The 12,840-nt window shown below is 45.6% G+C and overlaps 1 protein-coding gene across 3 annotated transcripts in view; it reads left to right on the plus strand.

Moving 5' to 3' along the window:
• The window catches only part of NUP205 (nucleoporin 205), a 1,504,202-nt gene that overhangs the window by 1,465,349 nt on the left and 26,013 nt on the right, over positions 1 to 12,840 (plus strand). For all 3 annotated transcript variants that reach the window (XM_033957880.1, XM_033957883.1, XM_033957884.1), the window contains exon 42: positions 2,151 to 2,227. In XM_033957880.1, coding sequence (XP_033813771.1) covers positions 2,151 to 2,227 — 77 coding nt within the window. The remainder of the gene's footprint in view (positions 1 to 2,150; positions 2,228 to 12,840) is intronic.

Consider the following 12,840-nt stretch of genomic DNA (forward strand, 5'->3'; position numbering starts at 1 on the left):
ATTCCTACCTGAAATTTACAGGCAGAAGTTTAGCAGGAAAAAATATAAGAGATTTGTTAAAAGAACAGAGATGCCAGTTCCAGCCCAGTCTGCACTGGTCCTTTCACCAAGGCAGAGACTGACAAGAAATAGAATTAAAACCACAAAGTAAAAAAAATAAAACTTATTAGTACAGATGTGGCGTGTCTTAATTGAGTGACTGTTTTAACTTTGGACCATGCTTTTCTTCAGAGCAGCTCAAATATTTAACCAAATTGTCTTACATGCAACACACTCTAGCAAGCCTATAATAGCAAATCATAAAATACAAACTGGCACAGGTAAAACTAGAAAGCCTTTTGATAGTAAAATCTCACCAAATATAAAACCAAAAATGTTACTGGAACTTTTCACCAGTGTGTCATCCAGTCTAAAGTACAATTTAAGGGGTTCCCCAAGGTCTTTTGATTCCCATCTCACTCTGTCTATACTCAATCATCAATCAAAACTGCACAAGGACTTTTGAATGTAAAATACCATCCCTCACCCTTGTCTATGCAGCATAAAATACCTATTGTACCAGACAAAATGAAATTCTACATACCCAGCTGAAAATGTTCTTGAGGAACCGAGACGAGCCCCCAAAATGTAAGGTTTGGAGGGGTGATGTTGAAGCGGCCTTACAATCCGCCAAGTCCCGGATTCGATACCCTTGTTGAAAAGTGAGGTGATTAAATTTGCAGACGATACGAAGTTATTCAGAATAGTGAAGACGCAGGAGGATTGCGAAGACCTGCAACATGTCATAAACTCGCTCGAGAAATGGGTCGCGACATGGCAAATGAGGTTTAACGTGGATAAGTGTAAGGTGGTACAAAAATCTTATACACGAATACAGGATATCTGGTGCAGTACTTGGAGAGACCCCCCAGGAAAGAGACTTGGGAGTACTGGTTGACAAGTTGATGAAGCTGTCCGCTCAATGCGTGGCGGCAGAGGAAAGGATGAACAGAATGCTAGGAATGATTAAGAAGGGGATCATGAACAGATCGGAGAAGGTTATCATTCCGTTGTACCAGGCCATGGTACGCCCTCACCTGGAATATTGCATCCAGCACTGATCGCAATAAGGAGAAGGACATGGTTCAGAGAAGAGCAACTAAAATGGTTAAGGGGCTGGAGGAGTTGCCGTACAGTGAGAGATTAGAGAAACTGGGCCTCTTCTCCCTTGAAAAGAGGAGACTGAGAGGGGACATGATTGAAACATTCAAGATAATGAAGGGAATAGACTTAGTAGATAAAGACAGGTTGTTCACCCTCTCCAAGGTAGAGAGGACAAGAGGGCACTCTCTAAAGTTAAAAGGGGATAGATTCCGTACAAACGTAAGGAAGTTTTTCTTCACCCAGAGAGTGGTAGATAATTGGAACGCTCTTCCGGAGGCTGTTATAGTGGAAAACACCCTCCAGGGATTCAGGACAAAGTTAGACAAGTTCCTGCTGAACCAGAACGTATGCAGGTAGGGCTATGGAATTTGACCTAAGGGCCGCCACGTAAGCGGACTACTGGGCCTGATGGACCACTAGTCTGACCCAGCAGCAGCAATTCTTATGTTCTTATCTATTGAAATTCCTGGGCTGCGGTAGATACTCCTCTACTATGCTAAGGGTTATTTGTTAATTTCAAGAACTGGTATTTTAGAAGTCATTTAGTGGCATTCTAATGTCTTTAATTAGACTCAATGTCGAGGAGCCATTCAGTCTATCTGCACTGACATTCCCAGGATCAGATTTGTTTAATGTAATCTTCCGTAGGCCTTTGCTGACACTCTGGTTAGGCCAACACGAATGCTGACAGCTAGCATACAATAATGTAAGAGTGACATATATCAACAAGAATGAGTTAAATCAATTCTTTCTAACTAGTGATTTAAATCATGATTTAAATCAAATCCACCCTGAATTGATACCAGTTATATAGAGCACCTTAATGCAAATGCCATGTTAAAGGAATGGAGATTTCTATAGTTGTGGTGGTGACTGTGGCCCAACAAGTTCCAAACTTCATAGTGACTGAGCTGTCACCACATTAATGAAAGATTTCCAAGTTGTTTAATTCTCTTTACCGCTGATCAGTTTTCAGGGTTTGTAACTTGTATCTTTTTCATTCAAAGCTACTTTCAGTGTGGATCCTAACCTGGATTTCAGAAGTCTGGGACTGAATCGAGTGAGTCAGCAGGACATAGATCAGGTAAGATAATGAAAATACATATACAGTTATAGAAAATCATCATTTGCTTGTCAACAGCTTTTTAAATCTACCCCAGGGTGGAAATATATTTATGAAATAGATGCAATATGGTATAAATGAAAGGAACATTATCTAGAGGACACAAAGGATCTTTGAGAAAGATGGTATCCCTTACACATCTCAGAATGACAGTACCAAAGAAAATAACTGACTTGCACCACAACTGTGCACAGTCATATACTTCTCTTTATTCTGGTTAGCTTATACTCTCACATACAAAATAGGAAAAAAACACTAATCGTATAACACACAAAGCTATTTCAGCTATTATACAAAATAGGAAAAAACACTAATCGTATAACACACAAAGCTATTTCAGGACATACCTTACACATAATAAGTACACAGTGACATATCAGACAAAGTAAGACAAGAGTGGGGATTTGTACTCCTTGAAGTGCAATTTCCTCTTGAACCAAAGAGTGCAAAGCCCAATTGCTAAACTTGGAGATTCCTCTTTATAGTTTTCTCAGTAATATGTACAGAATTGGAAAAATATATATTAATTAGTTCATATAACCTTAGTGTAGCTTAGGTCATGCAATAAACATTTCCTTGTTTCTTTAATTTCTTTCATGTTTCTTTGCCAATCTCCGGGATATACCATGTCCCTTGGAAGTAACAAAATGTAAACTGGCCCTTTTAAATGAAGGGTTTGATTTATGGGCAGGAGGCTGTTTGCTATGCATATTCCTTCAGGTCATGTGAATAATTCTGCACGTTCCCTGAACTGGTCTTTTACAGGGATGGAAAAAAGAATGAAAGTAAACTCAGAAATAGAATTGATGTGAACACTGGGGAGTATGGCAGGAAAAAAACACTTGGAAAGACTGCCATTAGACCTAGTTGTCCTAGATAACTATTTATTGAAGCAATTAAAGAATATAGAGCTGCTATTTATTTTTAAAATTTCTATTCTGCTTATGGCCTAAGCAGATTATAATAAAACAAACATAAAGTATGACAAGTGATCTTCAAAACAATGACAAAACTACATCAACAATCCACACATCATCACTTCCTCTTTCAATAAGTACAGAAGTCTCTCAGAACATTTCACTTTAAAAGAATGCTTGTACAATTCACTCTAATAGAATGCTTGCAGAAATAAACTGGGGAATGCATAAAACATACCGATCGTGCCTCGATCGTTACTAAACCGTTTTGACCAGTTCAGCGATTGATCGGATCAGATTCCCCGTTGCACAAAACTGCCCACAGCATGTTTTTCCCCTCAATTGCTCATTTTCTGATCCGACCCATGCAAATTAGTAAAATCCCATGCAAAATAGCCATGCGATTGATGCACTATTATTGCTTGGCTATTTAGCATCGGGTTTTACCAATCTTAAAACCTGATTGCTCTAGACCTGTTTATAACTGTGTTACCAACTGGTCTGCCTGGGGATTTTTTTTTTTTTCTATGGCACAGATGTTTTTCATGTATTACACATGCAAAATATCTGTCCCATTAAAAAAAAAAGAAAAAACATCCCCCACCGCTGCCTACATCCCTCCCCAACAACCGCTGACAATCTCGCGCCTCTCCCCGACAAATGAGGCAACCACCCCAACAAGCGTGATGCCCCACCCAAACCTAAAATAAATGGCAGGAGGGACGCCCATTCTGTCCTGCCACGAAGGACCTCGCTCCCCCTCCCAAGAAAAAAGATGGCAGGAGAGATGCCCACTCCCTCCTGAAATCCCAATAGACCCCCTGCCCCACGGTGAAATGGCAGGAAGGATGCCCACTCCCTCCCCCCTGAAAAAAAGGCAGGAGGGATGTCCACTCCCAGCCACTGGAGGAGCCCTCCCCCTCGAGGCCCCCCTCCCCTGTATCTTTAGTTGAGGAGCAGGAGGGGTGCTTAGTCCCTCCTGCTTCCTCTGATGCGCCGTCCAGAATATTGGGCCTTAGGCCACTACCCGATGCATTATGTGATGCACAGGGAGGGGACTAAGGCCCTGATTGGCTCAGATGCTTCATACCCCTCCCTTGGGAGGGGTCGTAGGCGTCTGAGCCAATCGGGGCCATCCTTAGGCTCCTTCCTGTATCCCGGATACAAGGGGGAGGAGCCTAAGGCCCTGCTCGATGCAGTCAGGCCAATCAGGGTCTTCCTAAGGAAAGAGCCAATCGGGGACTTTCTTCGGAAGAAGCCTAAAGATGTCCCTGATTGGCTCAGATGCCTCAGGCCCCTCCCAAGGGAGGCTACCTGTGGTGTCTGAGCCAGCCAGGGCCTTAGGCCCCTCCCTGTCTATCACATGGTGCACCGGGGAGGGGCCTAAGGCCCAGTGTCGTAGTCAGAGGTGTTCTCAGTACCTCCTGCTCCCAACTTTTAAGAGTTATGGGCAGGGGGGCCTGGAGGGGGAGGTTTGCTCCCAGTGGCAGGAAGGAGTGGGCATCCCTCCTGCCTTTTTTATCGGGCAAGGGGTGGTTCCTTTGTGGGGGGGGAGTGGGTATCCCTTCTACTTTTTTGCTACAGGTCAGGGGGGTACCAGTGGCTCAGAGTTCCGGCACATGGTGGGAGGGCATATGGTGCAGGGGGCTTTTTTTTAATGGGACAGATTGTGTTTACCACATGTACATCTGTGCCATTTAAAAAAAAAAACACTGCTGTTAGGGCTTTGCGCATGTGTCAATCGCTCACTGAGTGATTGAATTGGTTGCGTTTGCATGCAAACGATTTGCATGTAGACTTCTTAGTCCATTGATCACTGTTGGGGAATTGGCCAGTGAATCAGACAACAGAGATCCAGTCAGTAATACTGACTGACTTTTGTGCATCTAGGCCAAAGTCAGAGCCCAAGGAAAGATTCATAGGAAAGAAAGTTACACTTCAAAGTAGAAACAGAAAAGGGAAAAAATGAGCTTGGTTATTGTAGAATTTCTTTAGGTCCTAATCTTGTGGCCTTTTTCTTCAAAGGGCTCAGGGGAAGATTCTCAAAACTAAAATGTACCTTTAATGTTTTTGCTAAACCGGTTCCAGCCAGTTTACAGTGCTTGTATTTTAGTGGCGGATTCTCAAAATGGCTTACCGTTGTCTTTTCTGAGATTCCTAGCAGTCTCCAATACTGCCATGCAAATGTAGTATAGCAAGGTCATTAATATTAAAATAAGCACTCCAAGCGATTCTCTATCATTGCTGAGTAATTCCCTAACCTCATGCCACATTTGCAGCCAAAATTTGCCAACAGGTCTGAGCTGTCGTAACCTTACTTACTGAGCAGTGCCTGAGCGCTGATTGGCTCAGGCTTAACAAGAAAGTAATGTTTTACAGCTCAGACACTCCCCCCCACCCAAGCAAATAAAAAACAAACAAACCCTAAATCGAAGATCGACAGAAGAGATGCCTACTCTCTCCCACCGCATCACATAATCCCCCGACACTACTGCCCACTCCTACCCACCGCGCAATCCCCTGACACTACTACCCCCACCCCACAGCAGAAGAGATGCCCACTCCCTCCTACCATCACCCAACCAACCCAACAAATCCCCTGTGCCCCTGACGACACCCCCCTACCCTCACCTATCTTATTCACAAAGTGTGACCGGAAGGTCCTCTGTTCCCTCTGGCTGGCAGGTCCGCCTCTTACAAAATAGCGGGCCCTTCCCAGTGCATCTAGTGAGGGGCCTAAGGCTCTGATTGTCCCAGATGCTTAAGGCCCCTTGCGTCTGAGCCATTCAGAGACTTAAGCCCTTCCCCCGGCGCATCCCAGGATGCGCAAGGGCGCATCCTTAAGCCCTCCATTTTGTAAGAGGCAGGCCTACCAGCTGGAGTGGGTAGGCGTCATTCCGGCCGGACTTTGTAAATAAGGTAAGGAAGGGTGTGGGGGGATCATCGGGAGTGGACATCTCTCCTGGTGGGGGATGGGTATAATGTTGGGGGATTGTGCAACACAGCGGGAGAAAATGTGCATCTCTCCTGCCAATCTTCGATTTGGCTTGGTGGGTTTGTTTGTTTTTTTAATATGGGGGTATATTTTGCATATGTGCTGATCACTATCTCCAGCGACTCATCTCAAGTAAATTTAGCGAGCCTACATGAACATCCATGAACCTCATTTGCATGCAGGGTCTTTTGAGAATTCAAGTTTATTTATCATTTGATTTACTGTCTATCAAAAATTATCTAGACTGTTATAAATGAATAAAAACACGTAATAAAATAAAATTGTTACAGTAGCAACCTTGTTAGCAGTGCATCAGATTTTATCGTGAAGTTTTGAGACTCTTCCTCTCAGTACACAAACATTCCACATCCCCAATTAGTTTGGCCAGCTGCATTCTGCATTCATATTGTTTTTTTCTATGTGCAGAAGGGGGGAGGGGAGGCAGCACAGGCCAGCATACACCAGGAAAGGACTGGTGGTCAAAACAAAAACTTTAAACAAATAAAGGAGCATGTTGTCTCACAGGTCTCCCTTAAGGTTTTATACCATCAGTCCACTACTAAGACAGTCACAGCTTGAAACTAGTCTCAGTTCTTCAACTTTGTGTGGCTCCCTGCTCTCACCACAGTCAGTAGCACTGCTCCAGCAGAGATAGCTTCATAGAATGTTTGGGTACAGCTTTTATTCAGGCACTTAAACAAAGGTAAAGTTTGACTACAGCAGTCTCTTACCTCAGGCTAGGGTCCAATAGAGTTTTCTTTCAGCTCCCCCACACCCTGCCTTCACTTTGGGAATCCTCCTTCTGACTCTGGTTCTTCCCTTTAAGCTCTCTGTAGTCACTTCCTGGTTATTCTGTTTTCTCCCTTCCCCCTTCTCTGCTGCACCTCAGCACACTAAACTGGTAGCCATGGCTTGAGGGCATCCGGAAGTGCACGGATGTCGATGTGATAATGCCACGCACATGTGTGACATCACCTCGATGCATGCATGCATGCAGGCCCTCCCGATGGGGCCCTGAGCCACCAATGGGAGGTGCTTGGAGGGAAGAGGCATGGAGAGGTGCCAGGGAGGAGGAGGGACACTGGTGCCAGCTGTTTGCCTGCAACTGGTACCTCACCTCCTCCACGGTGTCTTGTGGCACACCTGGAATCTTCAGTGTCTTGTTTCTGAGACTCATTGGACTCATTCTGGGAAACAGGTTTAGTCTCTGTCACAGGGAGTTACAGTGAGAAAAAAAATTGGTGATCAATATATCCTAGAAAAATTGTCTTTCACTGTAATATCATTCCCATCTCTTACACTTCCTTATACATTAGAACAGTCCACTCCAAACACCAGACTGCTTGTAAGAAGCTTCATTTATATACTTTTCTGACCCTCCCTCTTACCTCAAGGACTGCCCTCAGGAAGCCAGTTGTTTTCCTTCAAGCCAGACTGTAGGAGCTTGTTTTTCTTTCACTTGGAGTTCTTTGCGCCTTGTTGAGTCCTCGTGCTGCAGACAGCCCTGGCTGCTGAAGATTGCAGACTTGTTTGAATCAGTCTGCTTCCAGGGTATTTGACCACTAGGTAGTGCTCCCCTGGACAGCCTGCTTTACTAGATCAGGACTCAAGGTTAGTGCCCTTGGGAGCATTGCTCACCTCAGGTTTATCCGCAGGTGAGTTTGAGTGTAGACTGTGTGGCTCCGTGGAGGTGAATCCAGGATTGGGGCGGACTTCATACTCCTCCCCCTCCAACATCTGCAGAAGAGGTCTCCGTTTGAAGCAGTAGTCTGGAGAGGCAGTCAGAAGACTGGCTGTCCCAGTTTGCCGGGCTCTTTGAGGGAGAGGATCTCCCTGAATGCTTCTCCATTGCACACCACAGGCTGATAACCCGTGGGATCAATTGGGGGGGGGGGTTCTTGAAAATTAATTTTTTGATGATATATTGTTAGACCAGGTTCCCCTCACCCCCAAAATCCTAAAATCACCATGCTTTGAAAGACCTGGTGATTTTCCCAGGCTATTTTATTTATAAAATCGCTCCTGCGGCGACTATCTTGGATTTTCTCGATTTGAATTTAAAGTTATTTGTACATTTACAAACTTCATTTTTGCAAGAAAATCCATCAGATGGACTCTCCAGAGCTGGATTATTCGGACTTATGCATTTTTTGTGGTAGATGGCTGAATGATGAGCAGCTGTGTTCCACATGCTACATAGCGTATGAAGGGGGTGAGATGGCTTCGGAATTGAACCCCCCTGCCTCTTTGGAGGAATCTACCACCAAATCTATCCAGGGCCAGCTGAAAAAAGTAACGCAGAGCCAAGGTGTGAGTTCAAGCACATCTGCAGCGAAACACAGCAGCGATTCTGATACCATACCCTGCAAATCTTCCAAGAACTCCATGAAGGCTCATTCAGAGGTGGCTGACCTTCAGGATCCCATTTTTTCCACCAGATTTTAACAATATGCTGTTCAAGTATTTTTTTAAAAAAATTCTGGCTACGCCCCCTATGGCCTTGTCTTAAGATTTGGGGGTCCCCCAACCTCTACTGCGGTTGGTCTCTAGGGGGATTTGGAGCTGGCAAGTTCCAGTCCACAGATAGCTGAGAAAGATGATCTGGATGATTTAACTATGCCCTTGATCCCTCAGGCGGGCACTACTATGGTGGGAATTTGGCTGCGGTCGCAGACTTGTCGGATCCTGACTTGGACAAGGCTCAGGATCTTGGGGAGGATCCCATGGTGTGATGGCTTTTTAAGCCTTCCGATGCCATGGACATTATTTCTGATTCCCTACAGTATTTGGAGCTGGGAGCTTTCCAGTCCTCGGTGGCAGCATGCTCCCTCATGAGTAATTATAAGCCACAGTCCTCCTTTCTGGTTCATCCGGACATAGCTAAGATGCTTACAGATTACTGTAAGGCACCAGAAGGTCGCCAAGCGTTTGTCTCCTAGCGAATGTGGAGTGGTGTTGAAGAATGCTCAATACCCCAGGATTGATTTCAAGTTTAAGTTTCAAGTTTATTAGGATTTTATATACCGCCTATCTAAGGTTATCTAAGCGGTTTTTTTACAATCAGGTACTCAAGCATTTTTCCCTCTCTGTCCCGGTGGGCTCACAATCTATCTAACGTACCTGGGGCTATGGAGGATTAAGTGACTTGCCCAGGGTCACAAGGAGCAGCGCGAGGTGTGAACCCACAACCCCAGTGTGCTGAGGCTGTAGATCCAACCACTGCACCACACACTCCTCCTAATCCTTAAGCGGATTTTTGACTCAATGGCTTCTAGTCTGGGAGCAGCCACAGTGGTTTCCTTTGTGGCCGGGGCCTGTCACGCCAAGCTATGCCTTGATCCTGATATTTTCATTCTTCAGGATCTTCCCTTCTTGCTTTCGGACATGGGCTATGTAACTGATGCCTTCTATGACCTGATTTTAGTGGTTGACAAGCTCTTGGTCTACTCTAATTTTGTGCGTCAGATGTAGAGGATCCGGCAGTGGTCCAGTGATTTCTCATCTATGTCGACTCTTAGTGGGTTGCCCTTAAGGGACCCCCTGCTCTTCAGTTCAGGTCTGGATGATTTCATGGCTAATGTGCAGGACCGGAGTCCAAAGTCTTTGCCTGACAACAAACTCCAGCCCTTTCGGGAACCAGAGCATTCTAGCTTTCATCCCTGCAGGTGCTACCATCAGTACTCGGGCAGTTCCTCGAACCTGCACTCCTTACAGTCCATCAGACAGAGGTTTGCTTGGATGTGCCATTCCTAGTCTTCCAGATCCCGTTTCACCCCGCCTTTAAGAAACATGATGCCAAGCCCTTGGCCAGTCTTCCCAGATTTGAGGGTGGCTCTTGGGCTTTCAGGCAACATGGCAGACCAGCATCTCAGATCGTTGGGTGCTGGACATTCGGCAGGATGGTTACTAGCTTAATTCTTTCAACCTCTCTCTGATTTCTCCTTGAAGACCAGACGAAGAGTCTAGGGTCAGAGCCACGGTCCAGAGTTTGCTGGATATAGTGGCCTTAGAACCTGTTCCGGAAGCAGACTTAGACTCCGGCTGATGATCAATATACTTCCTCGTGCCAAGGGGAGGCTCCAAGGACTGGGGACCAGTCTTTGATTTCAAAGCAGTTATTGTGGCCCTCAACATTTTCCATTTTGGAATGAAAACGGTGAGGTCGGTGATCACCTCTTTGGTGCCGGGGGAGTTTCTGGCCTCTCTGTATTGACGGAGGCTTCTCTTCATATTCCCGTTTTTCAGGAACTTAGGAAATATCTGAGGTCCCACATCCAGCAGCGGCATTTTTAGTTCACCGCATTGCTCTTTGGTTGGGCAACTGCCCACGGGCCTTCTTCAAGGTGACAGTGGTTGTCACAGCCCACCTAAGGCTGCTCGGGATCCAGGTTTTTCCTTGCCTGGATGATCAGAGCTTCATTGGAGTCCCTGGGGTGCCAGGCGGTCCACAGGGTGATCCAGTTGCTTCAGAGCTTGGGCTGAATAGTCGACTTTCAGAAGAGCCGGCTCCCTCCCAGAGTTCCCAAACAGCAAATCCATGAAGCGAAAGTGTGTAGAAGCAGTAGAGCCCAAGAGAGCTGTGAAACTCATATTACCCCTCTCCTAAAGTCACTTCATTGGCTTCCCATCCGTTTCACACTACAATTCGAACTTCTCGTACTGGCCTACAAATGCACTTACTCAGCTGCTCCTCACTATCTCTCTTCACTTATCTCCTCCTATGATCCACCCCACCTCATCCCACCCCCGTGAGCTCCACTCAGCTTGCAAGTCCCTCCTATCTTTGCCCTTCTTTTCAACTGCCAACTCCAGACTGTCCCTTCTGCCTTGCTATGCCATATGCTTGGAACAAACTACCCAAATTCCTACGGTGGGCTCCGTCTCTGGCAGTGTTCAAGGCCCAGTTAAAAGCCCACCTCTTTGAGAGTGCTTTCAACTCCTAACTCCTTTTACCTTGGGTTCTGCATCCCCAACTCTATATGACATGTCTGTCTGTTCAAGTTAGATTGTAAGCTCTTCCGAGCAGGGACTGTCTATAGATGTCAAAATGTACAGCCCTGCATACGCCTTTCAGCGCTATATAAGTGATTAGTAGTAGTAGTATCCTGAGGGTGCTAAACCAAATTAAAATTGTCCCTTCCTGTATATACTACTACTAATTATTTCTATAGTGCTACAAAATGCACGCAGCACTGCACAGAGTCACAAAGAATAAGAAAACAGTCCCTGCTCGTAAGAGCTTACAATCTAAACAAGCAAGACAGACAAACAGGATGTCATGGAGAATTGTTCAAGAATCCACAGAGCTGGCTTCTCTGGGTAGGGGAGAGTACATGAGAGAGAGCAGGCAAAGTCTTGTGGGTACATGAGAGAGAAAGAGAGACTAAATAAAATCAGGAGGAGGGGTGGAAAGGTATGTGAGAGACTGGATAAAAATTGGGGGAGGTACATGAGATGGAGACTGGATGAAGGTAGGGGGGATACATGAGAGAGAGAGACTGGATAGAAACAGGACAGGGGTTGTGAAAGAGAGAGAGACTGGTAGAGACCCAGTAATATGGTTTTATGTGAAACAAAGAGGCAATTGTCTCTTTGCATCACCTATCAAAATGATGATGTCACACAGCTGATAACATTTGGGAAGGGAAACTGCTGGTAAATCCGTTTCTAAAGGAACTACTGCTGATCCCAGAGGGGACCGGAGAGGATTCCTGCCTCTGCTCCCCCCTCCCCCTCCCCCTCACACACACACACTACAACATTATTTCTGTTACATCTACACAGGAGTTTGTACGTTAGATAATCAATCCCCAACCATGAAGGCTTTGCAGAAGTGTTTCGCTCATTTTCCATACCTCCCTCATTCCCAGTGAAGTGTAGTGCCCCTTCAGTTTTTTCTTCTGCAAGTGAGCTGAGCAGAGGTGTTTCTGATCTGCTTTTTTTCGTTTTTCTTATTTTCGGGTGTAAGTTTCATTTTTGAGGTTTCAGTGTCCTGAGACCCTTTATTTGAGGGTTCTGTGCCTGAGAAAAAACACCGTTTCCGTGGAGCCAGACTGTAGCTCACAGGGCAATCCCTCCGGTGAACCTGTGGAGCTAGCCTGTTGTGTGCCACTTTATGGCTTGTGGTCTGTTTTCCTGGCAGCCAGCTCGCCTTTTTTAGAGACTTGAGCGCAAGCTGTGGCCTCCCTGGGTAAGAACCCTTGGGGTATCAGGGAGCCAACCACATATTTTGCCCCACCCCCATCATATTCTGGGGGGGTGATATCTGTCAGGGTTGATCTGACTGTCAGCTTGAAGATTTCCTGGTTTGGAGCCATTTTGTTGACATTTTAAGGCAAAAAGCCCTTTCCATTCTCTCAGGCTACAAGGAAAGCTGACAGGCAGGTACCTTTACAGAACTGCGAGTACAGCCCCATTATTTCCTATGGGAAAATCCGGGTTGGGGGCGGGGAGGTCAAAAAATTTCATTGTTGAGGGTTTCTGGGGTCAGGGTTCAAGTCCCCTATCTCCAAAACCCCTTTTCAGTGTTTTTGTTTTTCTAAAAAGTCCTCACGGCATGATTTTTCTGGCGGCAACCATCTTGGATTTTTTCTGTAGCCTCTATCTGCCTCAAAACCCCTCAATTTTTACAAAAATTAACAGGGATGGACTCCTCAGGGTGT

Source organism: Geotrypetes seraphini, chromosome 9, assembly GCF_902459505.1.
Source record: "Geotrypetes seraphini chromosome 9, aGeoSer1.1, whole genome shotgun sequence".
NCBI lineage: Eukaryota > Metazoa > Chordata > Amphibia > Gymnophiona > Dermophiidae > Geotrypetes > Geotrypetes seraphini.